Genomic DNA, 20,499 nt, shown 5'->3' on the forward strand with positions numbered 1-20,499 from the left:
GAAGCAGGCTCCCAGTGGAGGAGCCTGATGTGGGGCTCGATCCCAGAACGCTGGGATCACGCCCTGAGCCGAAGGCAGACGCTTAACGACTGAGCCACCCAGGTGTCCCCATGGCATCATGTTTTTTTGGGTTTTTGTTTGTTTGTTTAAAGATTTTATTTATTTGACAGCCAGAGAGACAGCCAGAGAGAGAACACAAGCAGGGGGAGTGGGAGAGGAAGAAGCAGGCTCCCAGCGCAGGAGCCTGATGTGGGGCTCAATCCCAGAACGCTGGGATCACGCCCTGAGCCGAAGGCAGACGCTTAACGACTGAGCCACCCAGGCGCCCCCATGGCGTCATGTTTTACTCGGAGGAACGGCAGACACCTTTTCAGGGAAGTTTTATCCTTCCCTAAAGAGCCACTAGCTCAGCGGAGATTTTGAATTACAGAGGTTCCCCTGAAGTGCCTGGGTGCAATTCATTGACGTTTCAGCCAAGTGAAGGCTGACGGCATCTGTCGATGGTGGCAGCTACCCACACGGATGCAGTAAGGTCAGGTGGGGCTAACGGACACGCCATCAGCCTCGCCTTAGACAACACTCTAAGGACCAGACTTTATGAAACACTAAGAATCTGGAGGCGCAGTGGCCTACTTACTACCCAGACAGGAGAGAAGAAACGGCAACTAATCTTATTGTAATTTTTCATAATTTAAAAATCACAGGGTGCCTGGGTGGCTCAGTTGGCTAAGCAGCTGCCTTTGACTCAGGTCATGCTCAGGTCAGGCTCCCTGCTCAGTGGGGAGTCGGCTTCTCCCTCTGCCCCTCCCCCATTTGCTCTCTCTCTCTGTCAAATACATACATAAAATCCTTTAAAAAAAAAAAAAAGGAAAGTAAAAGGTGACACTTCAAAACTAGGCTACCTGGTGTAAGGTGCCCACTCATTGCTTACCTGGCTTTCCCATAACATGAAGGAACATGTGCTCCTTTCCCCCTAACAGCTGGGTCTGCAGATTTTCCCTCGAGGAAAGAGATTCTGTTTGGCTTGCTGAGGTACCAAATGCAGGTGTGATTTCTCTTCTTTTTTGGGGGTGGGGGGGTGGGGAGTGGGCTTGGGGTTTTTTTGTGTGTGGTAAAATATACATAATATTAACCATTTTAGTCATTTTTAGGTGTACAATTCAGTAACATTAAGTACATACCCTTACAGCACAACCACATAAGGTTTCTCCAAGGAATGCAAGGTTGTTTAAATATCTGAAAATCAAGCAAAATAATTTACCATGTTAAAAAAACTCAAAAAATTAAAAACCATGATTACTTCAATAGATGCAGAAAAGCTTTTCACAAAATGTAACATCCAATCCAGATAAAGACTCTGAGCAAACCAAGAAAGAACTTACTCAACTTGATAAAAACCATTTTCAAAACCAGCGAATTTGATACAGAATGATAAAAAACCTGGATGCTTTTCCCCTAAAATCAGGAGCAAAGCAAGGATGTCTGCCCTCACGTCTACTTACTTCCGTACTAGAGGTTTCAGCCGGTGCAATAAGGCTAGGAAAAATAAGACATCCAGATGGGCAAGAAAAAGTAAAAATGCCTTTATTTGAAGAACACAGGATCATCTTAGGTTGAACAACCTATCCAATGTTCAAAAACCAAAACAAACTAGACCAACTGAGTTTAGCACGATTGCAAGATACAGACGGAATATACAAACATCCACTGTGTGTCTGTACCATAGCAATGAACGATCAGAAATTGAAATTTAGAAAAGACAAATAGAATTATTGATCTACGTGTCTGTTCTTGTGCCAGTACCAGACTGTCTTGATGATTAGAGCTTGGAGTCCGGCATTGTGATGCCACCAGCTTTAGTTTTCTTTTTCAACATTCTTCTGGCTAAAAATAGAGCTACCCTACGACCCAGCAATTGCACTACTAGGTATTTATCCCAAAGACACAAATATAATGATCCAAAGGGGCACCTGCACCCCAATGTTTATAGCAGCAATGTCCACAACAGCCAAACTATAGAAAGAGCGGAGATGTCCATCAACAGATGAATGGATGGAGATGTGGTCCATATATACAATGGAATATTACTCAGCCATCAGAAAGGATGAATACTTACCATTTACGTTGACGTGGCTGGAATTGGAGGGAATTATGCTGAGCAAAATAAGTCAATCAGAGAAAGGTAATTATCAAATGGTTTCACTCATATGCGGAATATAAGAAACAGCACAGAGGATCATAGAAGAAGGGAGGGAAAACTGAATGGGAAGAAATCAGAGAGGAAGACAGACCATGAGACTCTTAACTATAGGAAACAAACTGAGGGCTGCTGGAGGGGAGGTTGGTGGGGGGACAGGGTAATTGGGTGTTGGGCATTAAGGAGGGTACATGATGTGATGAGCACTGGGTGTTGTACGCAACTGATGAATTATTGACCACTACATCTGAAACTAATGATGTACTATATGTTGGCTAATTGAATTTAAATTTTAAAAAATGAGCCTCGTGGGGCGCCTGGGTGGCACAGCGGTTAAGCGTCTGCCTTCGGCTCAGGGCGTGATCCCGGCGTTCTGGGATCCAGCCCTGCATCAGCCTCCTCCGCTATGAGCCTGCTTCTTCCTCTCCCACTCCCCCTGCTTGTGTTCCCCCTCTCACTGGCTGTCTCTGTGTTAAATAAATAAATAAAATCTTAAAAAAAAAAAAATGAGCCTCGTGTGTAGTAGAAATATATATAAAGGCTGTTGCCCTGTTTTCTGAGTGGGAAAAAAGCAAATAGGATTTAAAAATATGAAATATGTAGGGAATAATGTGATAAAGGTTATGCAAGCTCTATTAACTGTTAACTACAAAACACTGTTTAGATCAATTAAAGGCCTGGCAAGTTCTGTTTTGCACTCTTGGGAGCTCTGATCTACCCTGTAAGGAATCCAGCTGTTCTGTCCAGACCACAGGAAGAAGCCAGTGAGGGTAGGGGCTGGGACTTCATGGAGAGGACCGAAGCAGCAGCTGATGGTGCAATTAGGAGCCCCATAATTATGATCTCACCACTCCGGCTTGGTGTCAGACATGTGAATGAAGAAGCCATCTTCCTGGCAGGAACCACATAGACCAAAGGTTAGATACCCATCCCCCAAGTAAAATATGAATGCTTCACATACAGAATCATGAGAAATTTATAAAAAACGGTTCCTGCTCTAGCTCCTACGGTTTGGGGTAGTGCGGTAAGCAGCAAAAAAGTCAAGACAACATGATTCTGAAAACCACAGAAAGGTGCTATTCCACCTCATCTGCCTCCATCTGGAAAGCTTACCAAACTCCAACACACGGAACACTTTTTTCTGCTGCGTCAACCCAACGAACATCAAGGTGCTTCATGGTTGCAGAAATATATACTTTCACATTTTTCAAAATGTTATTTTAAAAATCACCTTTTATTACTATTTTTAAAAATCAGGTTTAAATGAGTGTATATACATAGATCACCAGTTTTGCAAATTCCATGCTCACACAATGTGAAAGACATGAGGGGGTAAAAATGTATCTAAGTTTTAAATTAAAATGTGAAAAGTAGCTCCCTGAGTTATGAGATTACAGATAACCTTTGTTTTGTTATGTACTTGTCCTGTCAAAGTTCTCGCCAGTATATGGCATTTTATAATGATTGAGAAGCAGGGGGATAGTGGTTACACCAGGGGAGGTGATGGTGTCTGGAAGGGGTTCTGGGGACATTTGAAGGGTGCTGGTATGTTCTGGTTTTTATTCAGAGTGCTGCTTGCATGGATAGATTGCCTTGTGGACATTCATTAAGTTGTGCACCTACAATTTCTGCCCTTTCTGCTGTGTATGTAAATTTTTCTTCAAATTTAAGGCAGTGCATGCATTCATGCTGAAGAGGTCTTAAGTATGAGATTCAGCCTCATGACCAAGTGTGAGAAATGGAGAATCTCTACTGTTTTTTCCCTGGGAAAGAGAAAGGAGCTTCCATGTTCCAATTTCAATTCTCTTTATAAAATGCCATATACTTACTGGTGCTCGCTCTCGCTCTCAAATAAAATCTTTAAAAAATGTTCACAAGAACTTTATAATTAAAACATCCAGAAACTACCCAAATGTCTGCCAACAGGAGAATGGATAAACAAATTATATTAACAGAACAGACTACTACTCAGCAAAGAATAAATGCTGAAAGACACAAAATCAATGCCTCTCAAAATACTGAGTGAAGGAGGCCAAAGAAAACAAAACAAACAAAACCCCCACAGTGCTTGATTGCATGTAGAAGGAAAAAACAGCAAAGCGGCCTTCCCTGAGCATGGAGGTATGAGCGCGATGGGGTTATATTTGTTACGTGGGTGAAATCCATCACCAACATGCATCATACCTGTGTAGTGAAGTTACCCAAGGAGTTCCTGGGATCAAAGATCTCTCAAGAACAGTGCCATTCTCTGTGAACATGCTTTTTCAAGAGTCTGCTAGGGTTGCCTCATGCAAAGGTCCACAGAAATCTTCCTGGATCACCCACTCCAGCACTGTAATTCACTGAACCCTTTCAAGTCCTGTCAGGATAGTATGGAAATGGATGTGTCATGTCATTCACTATCCCATATATTATCTAGTACATGTCTACACCAGTCACTCCAGAACCTGTAATGACCTCTCCTGATTTAATCCATGTCAATATATTTTGGTAAGCCAAAAGTCTGATCTCCTTTCTTTGGGTGAACTCCTCCAAATCTATGTCCACAAACATTTCCTTGCTTGCTTAGGATGAGAAGTCCTAGTGAATGCTTTTAATGATTCTTGAGTCTCAATCATATCTTTCCTATTATCCTTCCACAACTCAAACTCTGGGCAGTATTAGAACTATATTCGGGATACTAGCCAGGCTAACAACGAGGTGGCCTAAGAGAGGTGGGGCTTCTCCATGAGGACCAGTTTTACACATTGTGGCTGAAAGCTCTCTAGGCCCTCTGAATCCTGACAGATGTACTTATTCCAACAACAATGATCTCAGTCTTTTTCACTGAATGCTCTGAACATCACACAAGCTACCAAGATAATCCAAATTATTAGTGCAGATGGGACCACTGTGTGAATGTGTTTGACAGCAATTACAGTCCTAAAGCTTATAGCAATAGGAGACTGTTTCAACAGATCTGCATAAAACCTAGAGATCAAGTCAATGAATCCAGTCATGAATCCAGGCCTTCCATTCATTTATTCACCTACTAATGACCTACAACATCTAAGTCACCTTTCCTGTCCTCATGGAGATTACATTCTGGCACTAAGTGATACACAAATATTAAATGGTTTAATGAGTAAAATAAGGGTTAGAGAGAAAAATAATGCAGGCAGGGAAGCAGGGCACACTGCCGGACACGGTTGAACGTAACATCTAACTTTTACTGGGAGAGTAGAACTCAGGTCTTGACTTTCACAAGCCCAGTGAGTTTGCAGGCCTTTCCCCTCTGACTTGAATGCATTTACTCAACTCGTCTTTGAAAACACCTGTTCATTTTTAAAAGTCTAGCCCATGTGACATTTCTCTGAGAACCTTTCTGGATTTCAAAACCATTCAATATCGATCTTACTCCCCTCTTGATGTTAACTCTAGACAGCTTTCATTTTCTTGTACCACTTTGCACACTACACTGTGGAATTGTATATGCAATTTGAATTCTGTAAAACCTAATTATCTGTCACACAGATTTAAATTAGACTACCACCTGATAACTTGCATTTTTTTTTTGAAGATTTGAGAGATAGAAAGCATGGAGGAGAGGGGCAGAGGGAGAGAGAGAAACCCAAGAAGACTCCACGTTGAACTCAAAGCCCAATGCAGGACTCGATCTCACGACCCTGAGATCAAACCTGAGCTGAAACCAAGAGTCAGATGCTCAACCAACTGTGCCATCCAGGTGCCCTCTCACATGGTATTTTAGAGTCCTGTCATTAAGAAAAAGTAAGGCAGTGTCATGATACTGAAATCATGAGACTGAGGGTGTTACGTAGTAACTCACTAATCTATTTTCATGGCACGTGAGGCAATGTCTAAGAAAGATCTGAGGAGGACAGTGAGCACCAGCCCACAAAACATGCTGGGTTTCATCTAGGCCTTACAGTCACCTGAGGCCACATGGACTTAGAATGTACCCATTCCTGGGAACTCTTTCCACTGCAGAAATACTGCCAAGAACACAGCATCTATAGCAGCACAAGGACCTGGAAAACTTGGTGAATGCGGAAGTCCACTATCAGAACTCTACTCTGGAGACGGTCTTGTAAATGGGCCCAGAAGACATGGAGATTATCGGTGGATTTTTTGGAACAGCAAAGACTGAGAAACAACCAACCCAGGTATTCAGCAACAGAGGAATGGAGCCAATGGCTGGTGCATTGGTACAGGCTGGCTCTGCTGTGGAAAAGGGGAACCTCATTTAATGCATACGTAAATCTCAAAATCAGTTTCAGATTCAAGTCACAGAAGAATGCAGAGCATGATTCCCTTTCAAGTTCAAAACCAGAACATTTCATTTAGGATTACATTAACAGGTAATAAGACAATAATGAAAAGCCAGAGAACTGTAACCTAACTTTGTAAATTAGTCACCTGAGGTACTGAGGCTAAAAAAGGAATGGCCTTTCAAGGACACTCAGTGGATTCTGAGTTACTGGCAATACTCTCGTTAGCTTGGTTGGTGAGTCCATTGAGTATTGACTCTTCTTGAAATTGGCACATGTAATTTACAAATGTTTTTATAGATGCAGTTGAGAGAAATTCAAGAAAAGAAAACCCATGTGTGTTCACTTCAGGAATATTTATCCCTAACATCTACTTGTGACGCCTCTTACAGCTAGCCCTGGGGACGCCCCTGTGTCTGTCTCTGCCTCTCTCTGTTCTTGTTCATGGGCAATGAAAACAGTGACAAGCTCGTTAAAATGCAGCAATTGCAGGAAGTGTGGGAGAAAGTTCAAGTGACACCACGGTTAGGTAATCCAAACCTACATTTGGAACCATATTTGGGCACCATTTTTAGGATACAAAGCATCAAGTGTTAGCTGCTTGTTCTTTCATATTATGTGATGTCTAACGTCCTCCCATTTGAGGGGAGCTCCCCATTGCATGTAAATGTGGTAGGTAGGATATAATGTCTTTCTTGTTAGGAGAGAAGCAAGCCAAGAGATGGTCTCCTTGCCTATTCTTTGGCAGTTAGGACACAAGCACTGTGATCTTGGTTTCAAAATACTTGATGTGACGTGACAGAGACTGAGGACCAGTGAAGTTTCATTCATACAGCACTACTGCTCATTACTGATGGCACAATGGAGGCCTTGTGTGGGGGCATGAGGCCAGAGCTGCCCAGGTTATGGGGTAGTGGTTTCACTTCCTGCTCTTAAAATGGATTTCCTTTGTTCCTCTACAATTTCATAAGTGGGTTCACTGCTATTCCATCCATACAATGAGAACTTGAGACACTGTGAATAAACTTTTTTAAGAGAATCCGCATCATTTATTCTACTTGTTACCAAGATCTTGACTGATTGTTAAATAACTAGATATTCACATTTCCAAGCCCAGTTAGTTTTCACTAATATTCCTCAACATGGATTCGCTGATGTCGAGTAAGCTGAGATCTGCATCTAAAGGACTTCCCACATTCAGGGCAATCAGAGGGCTTCTCGCCAGTATGAATCCTCTTATGCTGACAAAGTGATGAGGAAGTAGTAAAGGCCTTCCCACAAGCATGGCACCCAAAGGGCTTCACTCCACTATGTGTCCTATCGTGCGTGACAAGTCAAGAGTGGTTACTAAAAGTTTTCCCACACACATGACATTCGTAACGTCTTTCTCCTGTGTGACTCCTCCTATGAATGACGTAATGGGACCTACAGGTAAAGGCTTTTCCACATTCCTTACATTCATAGGGTTTCTCGCCAGTGTGAATTCTCCTGTGTAGGGTAAGTTGCATGATACGGCAAAAGGTCTTTTTGCAGTCCTTGCACTGATACGGTTTTTCTCCAGTGTGAACTCTCCGATGCTCAATCAGGGAAGAGAGACGTACGCAGGACTTCTTACACTTACTACATTCGTAGGGTTTGTCTCCGGAATGAATTTTCTGATGTCTGATGAGCTGTGCACTTTGAGTGAAGGCCCTGCCACGGTCCTTACATTTGTAGGGTTTTTCCCCACTATGAATTCTCTGGTGATCAATCAGAGCTGAGGAACGGCTGAAGGCCTTTCCACCTGCACGGCACTCGTGGGACTTTTCTCTAGTATGTGTACTCTGGTGCTGAGTGAGATGAGTCATCTGGCTGAAGGTCTTCCTACATTCCTGACATTCACACGGTCTCTCACCTGTGTGAATCCTCTCATGTTGCTTAAGGTGTGCCCTCTGATTGAAAGTTTTACCACACTTACTACATATATAGGGTCTCTCTCCTGTGTGGATTCTCTGATGTTGAACGAGAGTTGATCGACGGCTAAAGGATTTCCCACACTCGTGGCACTGGCAGCACTCCTCCTCAAGAATCTTCTGATGGATGAAAAGGCGCGTACTGGCGCAGGAAGGTTTGGCATATTCTTTACATGCATTGCTTGTTCTTTTCATCACTATTTCATGTTGAAATGTTTCCTCTTTTATACCCTTCCTTAGAGATAATTCCTTGCTCTCCCATATTGAGTCACTCTCTGAAAATAAACATACAAATATATTAATGTGACTAAACATACATACTCCCACTGTTGACAATCTTGGCTTAAAGACTCTAGTACTTAAAAATACACATGTACAAGGACATTGACTGTCAAACTATTTGGCTGGAAGCAACCGATAAAAGTGTCTGTTTGAGTTGATGACATTATGTCCAACAGTCCAGCTCATTTACGAAACTATTAAAAATAATGAGTTTCCGGGGCGCCTGGGTGGCACAGCGGTTAAAGCGTCTGCCTTCGGCTCAGGGCGTGATCCCGGCGTTACGGGATCGAGCCCCACATCAGGCTCCTCCGCTATGAGCCTGCTTCTTCCTCTCCCACTCCCCCTGCTTGTGTTCCCTCTCTCGCTGGCTGTCTCTATCTCTGTCAAATAAATAAATAAAATCTTTAAAAAAAAATAAAAAAATAAAAAAATAAAAATAAAAATAAAAATAATGAGTTTCCGTTATATTGACTGAAAGAGATAAAGCTGACTGACAAGACCAAGCTGCAGAGTAACAACTGTAGAAACCTATCTATTCTGTAAGAGCAAGAAATAAAAAGATGCTCCCTGGGTGTGTGTGTGTGTGTGTGTGTGTGTGTGTTGTGTATTAGCATGGATAAAAATGTCAATGTATGCCTACTATATTATTACCACTGGTCCTCTAGGATAGTGAGAATAAAAACACAAGGAGATAATTTTTTTCTTTTTACAGCATGTCACTGAATACGATAATTTTTTTCTTTTTACAGCATGTCACTGAAAGAAAGAAAGAAACCTAGAATCAAAGCACCCAAGATTCATCATCTTGTTGCTCCATGTGTCCTGCAAAACAAATGCTGGTGTGTTGCTCTGAAGAAACAGCATACTAAGAAAAAAGGAAGAGGCTGCAGAATGTGCTAAACTTTTGGCCAAGAGAATGAAAGAAGCCAAACAAAAACACCAGGAACAGATTGCCAAGAGACAGAGGCTATCTCTAAGTCCCGTCCATAATGAGATTTTCTAAGAGTAACAGATAAATAAGATCAGACATCAAATCTCAAAAAAAAAAAAAAAAAAGTTGTGCCTATGAATGTATACATTAGGATATTCCTTAGGATAGGATATCTCATCTGTCCCCTAATAGGGCCTAGAAACAATAACATGCAAGCAGTAATAAGCACACTCAGCCCCACCCTTTGGTTTCTAAGCACCAGTCTCAAGGAATGAAGGAACAAAGGAACAAGGGAAGGGAAGGAAGGGAAAAAAAGGGAAGGGAAAGAGGGAAGCAAGGAAGGAAGGAAGGAAGGAAGGAAGGAAGGAAGGAAGGAAGGAAGGGAGGGAAATAAAACACACCCTAGGATGCCATGAGAAATAGAGACTCCAGGGCTAGGTCAGTACAAAATGTGCCTGTATCATCTCACGGTGCCAGAAAGTAAGAAAGTACTCATAAGTAACAGGGCATGTCTAAAACATACAGGAACCAAAGAGAGGGTGCTCCTAGCAGCAAAACCAGGGACACCTTGAGCAAAACAAGTAATTATGAGTACTTCCTCTCAAGATACTTGTTAATTACAGGGACTAAAATAATGACTTCACAATGGAGAAACCTGTCAGACATCCCCTCAACCCTGGTATCAAAGTAATCACTCCCAGTTGACATCATGTACTGCCTGACAGATATGCTCTCAGGAGGGCACGTGACTTCTGTGGTATTCATTTCCAAAATGAACCACCTCAATCTAATCATGAGAAAACATCAGACATACCAAAGTTGAAAGTCTTCTTATTAAATAACTAGCCTAGACTCCCAAAAGTGTCAAGGTCATGAAAGACAAAGAAGATCTAAGGCACTGTCATCAGTTGGAGGAGACTTGGGAGACATACCAACTAAATGCAATGTGGATTGGATCCTGGAACAACAACAATAACAAAATACAGGAGCAGGGAAAGCTGGCCAAATGAGAATAAGGTCAAGAGATGAAGTAGTAGGGGCGCCTGGGTGGCACAGCGGTTAAGCGTCTGCCTTCGGCTCAGGGCATGATCCCGGCGTTATGGGATCAAGCCCCACATCAGGCTCTTCCGCTATGAGCCTGCTTCTTCCTCTCCCACTCCCCCTGCTTGTGTTCCCTCTCTCGCTGGCTGTCTCTATCTCTGTCAAATAAATAAATAAAATCTTAAAAAAAAAAAAAAAAAGAGTTTAAAAAAAAATAAATACAAATAAAAAAATAAAAAAAAGAGACAGAGATGAAGTAATAGTATTTTATCAATGTTAACTTCATGGTTTTGTGATGGTTATGCAAGATGTTAACTTCAGGTGCAGCGGGATGAAGGGAATGTGGGAGCTTTGTACCATTTTTGCAACTTTTCTCTAAGTTCAAAATTATTTCATAATAACATTTTATTTATTTCTTTATTTGAGAGAGAATATGAGGAAGCAGGAGGAGGAGCAGAGGGAGAGGAAGAAGCAGACTCTGCGCTGAGCACAGAGCCCTAGGCGGGGCTTGATTCCACAACCCCAAGATCATGACATGAGCAAAAATTAAGAGTTGGATGCCCAACTGACAGAGCCACCCAGGCGCCCCATCATAATAACATTTTTAAAAGAGGGATGTCATGAAATACAAAGGCTGAGGAAATGTCAGTTTCAGATTAAAGAAGACTAAAGAGACATGACACTTCAATGCAATGTATGACACTCAATTTTCTTTTGTTATAAAAGACATCACGAGGATAACCAACCTAGGATTAGAGGACAGAATTATATCAGTGTGAATGCTTTTTCAAAGATTTATTTATTTGAGAGAGATAGCGAGAGAGAGAGAGCATGAGCAGGGGTGGAGGGCCGGGAGAGGGAGAAGCAGGCTCCCCAACGAGCAGGGAGTCTGATGTGGGGCTCAATCACAGGACCCTGAGATCATGACATGAGCCAAAGGCAGATGCTTAACTGACTGAGCCACCCAGGTGACCCTACATCAGTGGGAATTAACTGATCCTGATAACTTCACTGTAGTTATGTAAGAAATTCACACTGAAATACTTAGGTTAGGTAAAGGAGCATCATGTCAGCAACTTTCAAATGGTTAAAAAAAATAACTAAAGTACTTTTAACAAATGGCAATCACAAAACTGAATAAGCCTCCCAATGAGGTTATTACATGGCTATAATGATGATGATTACTTTGCTCTCAGAGAGAGAGAGGGAGAAGCAGGCTCTCCATTGAGCAGGGAGCCTGATGCGGGGCTTGATGCCAGGACCCTGGGATCATGACCTGAGCCAAAGGCCAGACACTTAACCGACTGAGCCACCCAGGTGCCCCAAAGTTGTGTTTTATTTTCATTTAGTTCAAAATATTTAAAAATTTTGTGATTGCCATTTGTTAAAAGTACTTTAGTCAGCTATGAAAAGTACAGCAGAGGGAATATAGTTAATAATATTCTAATAACTTTGCATGATGAACAGATGGTAACTATACGTATTGTAGTGAACATTACAGACATACAGAATTGTTTAATTACCATGTTGTACACCTAAAACTAATATAACATTGTTTGTCAACTATACCTTGATTTTAAAATTTTAACTAATTTTAAAAAGCATTTTTTAAAAGATTTTATTTATTTGTTTGAGAGCGAGCATGCAAGCATGAGCAGGGGGAGGGGCAGAAGGAGAGGCTGAATCCCCGCTGAGCAGGGAGCCTGACTCAGGGCTCAATCCCAGGACCCTGAGATCATAACCTAAGCTGAAGGCAGATGATTAACTGACTGAGCCACCCAGGTGCCCCTAAAAAAAAAAGTGTTTTAGTTAGAATTTGCTACCCTATTATTTCTTTTCTTTTTAAAGATTTTATTTATTTATTTGAGAGACAGAGACAGCCAGCGAGAGAGGGAACACAAGCAGGGAGAGCGGGAGAGGAAGAAGCAGGCTCCTAGCGGAGAAGCCTTATGTGGGGCTCAATCCCAGAACGCTGGGATCACGCCCTGAGCCGAAGGCAGACGCTTAACAACTGTGCCACCCAGGCGCCCCCTACTCTATTATTTCTACCTGGTTCTATTTCTAGAGTTCATAGAAGAATACAGCAATTTAAATTCCTTTTTACCAGAGACATACTTCCACATAGCTCTGCAACTCTCTCCTCTCCAGGCAAACATACACAGGTTTTTCTACCCCTTCTCATGAGACATAATTTCTAGACTCTCCATCATCCTGGCCTCCCACCTTAGTATAGGCTTAGTTTGTATCAAAGTCCTTCATAAAATGCTGCTTCCAGTATCAAATTCAATCCTGTGGTAGTCTAGTCATTACAGGACACAGGAGGACTATGAACTTTCAACTAAATACCATGAGGTAATGGAAAAGGTAGAATCCTTAGAGTCTGCCAGATGTGTCTCCCAGCCGTGGTACCACTCCCACCTGGCATCACTGAGCCTACATTATTGCAAGGAAATGACTCCAGGTTCACTGGGATAGTCATTTTCATCTTGTCTTTTAACCATTTCAATTCTTTAGTACTTCTTGTCTTCACATTTTTTATCCTTTGCTTCTATCCTCTATTCTAGAGAAGTGGAACGATCAAAGTAAAAAAAGATATGGATGAAAGAGTGATTGAGCCAGGTATAAAAAAGTTTCTCACAGCAATTTTCCTTACAGAAATTAGGTACACAAATTATTTTCAATTAATAAGTAATGTATCCACTTGATTTGCTGAAGAAACTTTTCTGAAGGTATAATGAATGCTCAAGAAGGGCACGGGACACTTTAGGCAACAATGCAAACTGGCCTGCCTACCCAGAGTCCACCAGTAAAGCTAGACATGGCATAAGAGTATGAACTGCTGAAGAGTTTCTGGGCTGGAGAAAAAAAAATCTCCAGGGAGGGCAAGTAATATATTGAGGAGAGACAGGACCTGCAGGGTAATGGCACTTTTCCCAAGGTCATTATTCTGCTGCAGGATTTTTTGAACCAAGTGTAAGGAACAGGCATCTTACCACATGAACTTGTGATATTGCTAATGAAAGAATTTGAGAAAATCACTTGCCTGTGATTTTGCCCTAGCTTGCACATCCCTAATTGCGAGTATTTGCTATTTCTGGAACATACAAAAAAAATTTTTTTAATGCCCGTAAAATAACTGATTTTTGTTTTTAAGGTTAACATTAGGCAAGTAATATATCAGAATATTAAAATTAAATTTGCTTCTTTAAAAAATGACGTATTACGATATACACTTAGTTTGCACATATTTTAATAAAGCATTTTAAAAAATAAAACCGTCTATCCTTGGGGACAGAACAGACAGGCACGGCCACACATGATTACCCACACACTAATGACTGAGGGACTTTGGTATAACCGGCCCATGAAAGTCAGAAAAAGAAACAGGATCAACCTAATCTGGGTCTAGGCCTGATACCAAATTCGGAAGGGAGCTCTGGGGCAGAATCTGACGGAGCGGCGAGCTCCAGTGGCTGCAAGGACAACAACTCGCACATTCCACAGGTGTTCAGGCGCGTGCTTCACCCGCCCATGGCTCTGTCTATCCCACCTTTAGTAACAGTAACAGCCGTACTATCATAACCAAAGTGCGCCCTCCGCATGCCATCTCTTTAACCAGCACAACTGCTATAAAACAGAGATTTAGTTTTCCTCATCCGACAGATTGAAGCGCCAGGGTTGATTCCGAAAACCCAGCTCTGGCTGGGGAAAAAAAAAAAAAAAGAAAAGAAACCATTCCACTCCAACCAGGCCCCTGCTTATTTGGGGCTAGGTTCCGTTTCAGGCACTCAATCCTCACGACACTATTTAGTGTCCCGTCTTACGCTGGAGCAAGCCGGAGCTCCGAAAGATGAACGGTGAGCGACACAGCGTCTCTGGAGCTCCAAAAGTGGTCCCCGCAACACCCACACTGGCGCCTCCGCGGCCACACGGAGAGCCACCCAGCGCGTGGACCCCCGGTCCCACACCCCTCAGCAACCACCCGTACCCGTCACCCCGACGGTCCCCCAGAGTGCCTGCCCCACAGCCGCCGAAGGCCCTACCTGCGACTCCAGAACTCCTCTACCACTCCTGCGAGCAACTGCGTGGTACTCCGACCGCCTGCGCAGCAACACCGCCTGCGCAGCAACACCCCCCGCACCACCCCACTACCGCACGCATGCGTGTTCCCTCCCAGCGCACACCCCGGAGACGCAGTGACCCGAGGCCCCGCCTCTGCTGTCGCCAGTACGCACGCGCGTTCTCCTCCGCGAAAACTTTTCTTTCCACCCATGCCAGCCCCGAGACACGGGGAGAGGAGACCACGCTTTTTTTGGATAAGGACTTCTGGCTCGTTTACCAGCCCAGGCATTCCCGGCTCTACATCAGCCCCTCACTACTGAAGGTCAGCCTCTGGCTGGCCAGAACCGCGGCGCGTTCCTGAGTCAGGGACCACGGCCGTGGAAACACGCATGCGCACACCGCGGCTTAGAGGACACCCAGAAGCCACCGCGGCACGAGGGCGTTGCCAGGTTGTGAAGGGATACTTCCGGTCGGCCCGGAACCTGGGAGACCTTGGTGGGGTGCATGACTTCTCCTCGCTTGGTGGTGGTTTCACCACCCCCGCGTGTTGCCAGGACCGGTATGAAGCTTGGGCGGGGCGGCCGGGGCTCAGATCCTTTCATTCCATGTTCAGTACCGTAAAATGTCCTAAGTGTTGACTTTCTGTGATACTGGTCCAAGCAGACGGTGCGGTGGACGTGTACGTGGAGAGGACCGTGCGGGGCAGTTACAGCTGATTGAAACCACGGTGAACCATCGTTGTGAGGATTTAACGAAGCCTCGGACTGTTGGAAAGGAAGACTAAGCTATAAGCTCGGCATCCTCTGCCCTTCCCTGACTCGTTCTCCGTAAGCAGCGGAAGGTGGAACGGAACTCCTTGCTCCTGTGGCAGGCTCGGATGGAGGCGGATGAGGGGACACGTCCGCTCCAGTTTCGGAGGCACTGTTGAAAAACAAAATTCAACCGAGGAGATTGAAGATCTAATTGACCTTGTTAAACGATTCATGAATCTGGCAGCAAACTAGCGAGCGAGTACAGGGAGCACTGAGGAGCGCTACAATATGGAAGGTTTTTATTGGAAGGGGGGGTGGGTTGAGAAAGTTATTAGCAAAGGAAAAGAAAGGGTTGTTCCAGGCAGGGTCATCCTCCTTTGGGGGAAGGGCAGGAGGTCTTATTAGGTGGATTATCTCTTCTTCCTTTGGGGGATAGAGGGCCCATGTGACAGATTACTGGTGGTGACCAGAAAGTTCCTGCCTGACAGGTCAAGACTACATTTCTGGGAGAGGAGGAAAGTGCATTTAAGTTAGTTATTAAGCCCCGATTTGGTGACTTAGCCTAAGTGACACCATTTGGGGCCAGAGGTTTTCTTTTTAAATGTCTTCAACGTTTGTTGCTACATAACAAACTCTACCTAAAATGTAGTAGTTGCTAGAGCAAGGACCGTTTTATTATTTCATATGTTTCTGGGGCTGAGGAGTTCAAACTGGGCAGGATAGGAATGATTTACCTGTTATTTGATACCTGCTGGCTTGGAATACTCTAGATGGCCTCTTCATTCAAAGTGTGGTACCTAACGGGAAGTCCTATATGTCCGTCGGTATCTACGGACTGTTGGAAAGGAAGACTTTCAGGCCATCTCTTTATTTTGTGTAGTCTCAGAACCTGTCCCTCTTAATTTGGCCTCTTACTGGCCTTTCCAGTGGGATGGCTGGACTCCTTCCCTGAGCTTCCATGAGGGTAAAACAGCCTTCTTAGTTTCTGACCTGGAGCTGGCACGGTGTCGCTTCTGTCACATTCTGTTGATTAAAGCAAGTTGGAAGCCCAACCCAGATTCAAGGAAAGGGAGACTGCATTTCATTTTGGCAAAAAGAGTAAATTAACCTGATAGTCTTCCTGGGGATCCACTAAACATAATCCGCTTTAGATTGCCTAAAGTAGAATTGATCACAAGTGGCTTTCAGCAGAGTCTGGGTGTGTTCATATTATGCATATGTAGGATTCTAGAAACAACTGTGGTAGGTATTCAGTTCTTTTTAATCACCCTGTTTATCTTGAACTTTTCCCTTATCATTAAATATTTTTCTGCACCCGAATTTTAATGAACAGATAGTATGTCACAGTATTGCCCTTTAGTGATTTAGCTAAGCTGCTCTTAAGAGACACAGATTTCTGATCACCTTTCCATGCCTCCCAATTTCCTGTTATTTAATTAGGCTCTTTTAAGAAAGTGTGTGTCATTTCAGGGATCAGTGAAGTTCAAAGATGTGGTCATTGGCTTCTCCAAGGAAGAATGGGCATTACTGAACCCTGCTCAAAGAGACTTGTACGTTACTGTGATGTTGGAGAATTATCAGTATTTGATTTGGGTGGGTAAGTGCATCCAATCCTTAATTCAGCATCTGATCTTGGATGTGTCTTCCTGTTCTACTGGGAATCTTTGGTGAGGCTCTGGTGAGCAGCTTTCTTTATCCCATCTGCCAGATATTTACCAAGACTTTTCTTGTTTTATAATGGCCTCTGTCCTTATTACAATGTGGCTGTGTCAAAACACTTAAGTAACAACAGCATGGCCAATTCTTTCTCACTATTTTCATAGGTCTTTCATTTATCAGTCTGATGTAGTTTCACTATTAGATGGGAAACTGCCCTGCATGATAGGGAAAGAAGAGATGAGAGGCCCAATGCCAGAAGCATAAGAGGAACCAGGTAGGGGTAAGCCATGAATACCACAGGCCAGCTGATTGTAGAGGGCAGCCCCTTTAGGATATGAAAGATGCTCTTTTCAGATGTTTGAAGCATATGCAGAAATTGAGGCTTCTTGAATTTGAGTTCTTACAGGAATACTAGCCATCTTCTGCGATTACCCAACGTTCATATCGACCTTTATAAATGCCTACAGCCTCAGAAACTATAGGTGTGTCTTTCTTCATTAATCTTTGGTAAGGTTCTTTTTAACTCCTGATCCTGTTCCTGACCAGCTCATCCTTATTTCTTTGGTCTTGTATAAGGCTCTATATTTTTATGAAACATACTCTTTGCTACTACTTTTTCTTTATTGTAAAATGACCTGTATAGTTGTCTGATTGTCCAAATGGATGTATTAATTGATCAGTTATTCACTAACAAACATTTATTCTTCTTTAAAAACTGGCCAAGTGTTACAGGTCCCCAAGATGACCTCCAGGTTTGATGACTCACTAGTAGTCATCACAGGACTCAGCATAAAGTTACACTCACATCTGCAAAGTTAGGGAGTAGTCCCGAAGAGCACCCTCATTTCTGGTACAAATTGTACATTCAGGGATCCCCAAGATCACCCTCAGGTTTGATAATTCACTAGAAGGACTCAGAACTTAATTTAAAAAACCTTCTACTCATGGTTATCGTTTATGAAAGGATACATATTAAAATCAGCCAAGTGAAGAGACTGATGGGGCAGAGTTCAGGAGAATTGTAGATGCAAGGCTTCCACTTGTCCTACAACAGTGGAGTCATGGAAAGTATAAATTCCTCCCAGTAACAGCATGTGATGATATGCAGAATATGGCCATCCAGAGAAGGTTACCTGACCTCAGGCATCCACTCTTTATTGGGGCACTGTCAAAGATATGGTGGGTTGCTTATGTGGCTCACCTCAGTCTCTAGGCCCTATGGAGGTCACACTGATGTGATGATACAAAGCCCCAATCAATCACATTGTTTGACTATCTCTGTGGATCAAGTTTCCTACACAAACAGAGATACTTTTATCAGGCATGACATTTCAAGGAGTCAGATTACCTCCCAGGAGCCGAGGGCTAGGGCTAGATCTCTTTGGGAAAGATTAAACTCTTTACTGCACAACAGCTAAGATTTATTTTAGCAAAGGATAAAAAGCAAAATCGGCAAAGAGAAAAGGCTCATGGGGCAAAGTCTGGAGGAAACTAGGTACAAGCGTCACACAGGATGTGCTGAATTCTAATAGGCAAAAGTTGTAACATATGTATGAGATGTTGGCTGGACAGCAATAGAGATTCACTGCCCAAGGGTTTTATTGGAAGCTGGTCACAAAGGTTCTCTCTGCCTATTTTAGCACATGCTAAAATTCCAGAGTCTTATATGATAGGTATTTTGCATAAGCTACATTCACACAAATAATGTAGGTGCAGGGAGACACTTTTAGTCTAGGAATGGCAGGAATTCTCCCCAAAACCAAGTTGCTAGAGAACATCGAGGGCCAACTTTGTAAGCAGGACTTTCTAAGGAGAGCATTCCCAGGCTTGCTATGTTAATTCTTTCCTGAGTTTGTTTAAAAGTATAGAAACTTTTGGGGCACCTGGGTGGCTCAGTCATTAAGCACCTGCCCTTGGCTCAGGGGACCGAGCCCCACGTCGGGCTCCCTGCTCATCAGGTAACCTGCTTCTCCCTCTCCCTCTGCTGCTCCCCCGATTGTGCTCTCTCGCATGCTCGCTCTCTCAAATAAAATCTTTTTAAAAAATAAAAGTATAGAAACTTTCAGTTTTACTTTTGAGTGCAGGAACTAAGACTTGCTTCCATTATCTGCGCAAACCAGAAAGTTTCATTAGAAGGACCTAAATTGGTTGTTTTGATGTCTAAGAGTGAATATAGTTTTAGTTTTGAATCTTGGTGATACTTAAGTTGATAGAAAGAGAGGAAATGAAGCACATTTGTGATGCATTTATTAAGGAATCATTTAGAGTTGAGCTGTAGCTTGAACCATAAGCTGGAAATGTGTAACCGGGTTTCAGTAGATGAAACTCAGGACCTGAGATGAATGTGTATTTCATTCCCATATATACATACACACCACATACTCTGGTGATAGAGCCCTAGGAACGGGAGAAATGGATTGCCTATGGATAGCAGAGAATCCAGGATGGATTAGCTGATAGGAGGAGAAACAAGAAAGTCATATGTACAACTCCAAGGCCTACTACAAGAGGAGATGGATTTAGACAGCAAAAGAGCGTAGGACCTGGCTCATCAGACACCACATCTGCTGGCACCTTGATCTTGGACTTACCAACTCCACAACTGTGAGAAACGTTTGTTTTTTAAGCCACTCAGTCAGGCATGTTGTTATAGTCAGCTCAAGCCGACTAAAACAGTGTATAGCCAACATCATATTTGTGGATGCTTATCTCCTAAGATTAAGAAAAAGACAAGGAAGTCTGCTCTCACTGCTTGTATTAAACATTGTCCTGGAGGTTTTCACCAGTGCAATAAGGTGAGGAAAAAACAGAAGGCAGATTGGAAAGGAAGCAGTAAAACTATTTGTAGATGGCATGATCATGTAGAAAGTCCTATGTATTATACAGAAAGTTACTTTAGAGCTAAGTGAGTTTGGCAAGGTTGAACATTATGAGTATATAAAAACCAATCACATTTCTATATACTAGCACTGAAAAATTCAAAATTGATACTAAAATACCACTAATAGCACCAAAAATATGAAGTACTTAATCTGTACACTAAGAACTACAAAACACAGTTGAGAGAAATATTGAAGAAATAGATATGTTACGTTCATGCATTGGAAATCTCATTATTAAGACATCACTTCTCACCAAAATTCATTTATATGTTCAGCACCATCTCAATCAAAATCCCTGTAGGCTTTAAAATAGAATTCAACAAGCTGATTCCACAATTCACAGGGAAATGCAAAAGCTACAGTAACCAAGACAATTATTGGCATAGAGACAGAAAAAGAGATTAATGAGACAGAGTCCAGAAATAAATCAGTACATGCATGTCCACTGATTTGGGGGAAAAAAGGAAGGGCAA

At 42.8% G+C, this 20,499-nt stretch overlaps 1 protein-coding gene and 1 long non-coding RNA gene across 2 annotated transcripts in view; one reads left to right on the forward strand and one right to left on the reverse strand.

Moving 5' to 3' along the window:
* Positions 1–3,410: 3,410 nt before the first annotated feature.
* Positions 3,411–20,499, reverse strand: part of ZNF582 (zinc finger protein 582) — a 39,179-nt gene continuing 22,090 nt past the window's right edge. The window contains 2 exon segments of the mRNA XM_044380625.3: positions 3,411–8,510; positions 18,948–18,950. Coding sequence (XP_044236560.2) covers positions 7,593–8,510; positions 18,948–18,950 — 921 coding nt within the window. The 3' untranslated portion in view covers positions 3,411–7,592.
* LOC130544087 (uncharacterized) lies at positions 14,888–19,194 on the forward strand. The gene is made up of 2 exons (XR_008960048.1): positions 14,888–15,292; positions 15,397–19,194. It is a non-coding gene; the product is annotated as an uncharacterized LOC130544087 (long non-coding RNA).

The sequence above is a fragment of the Ursus arctos genome, unplaced genomic scaffold (assembly GCF_023065955.2).
Source record: "Ursus arctos isolate Adak ecotype North America unplaced genomic scaffold, UrsArc2.0 scaffold_19, whole genome shotgun sequence".
Lineage (NCBI taxonomy): Eukaryota > Metazoa > Chordata > Mammalia > Carnivora > Ursidae > Ursus > Ursus arctos.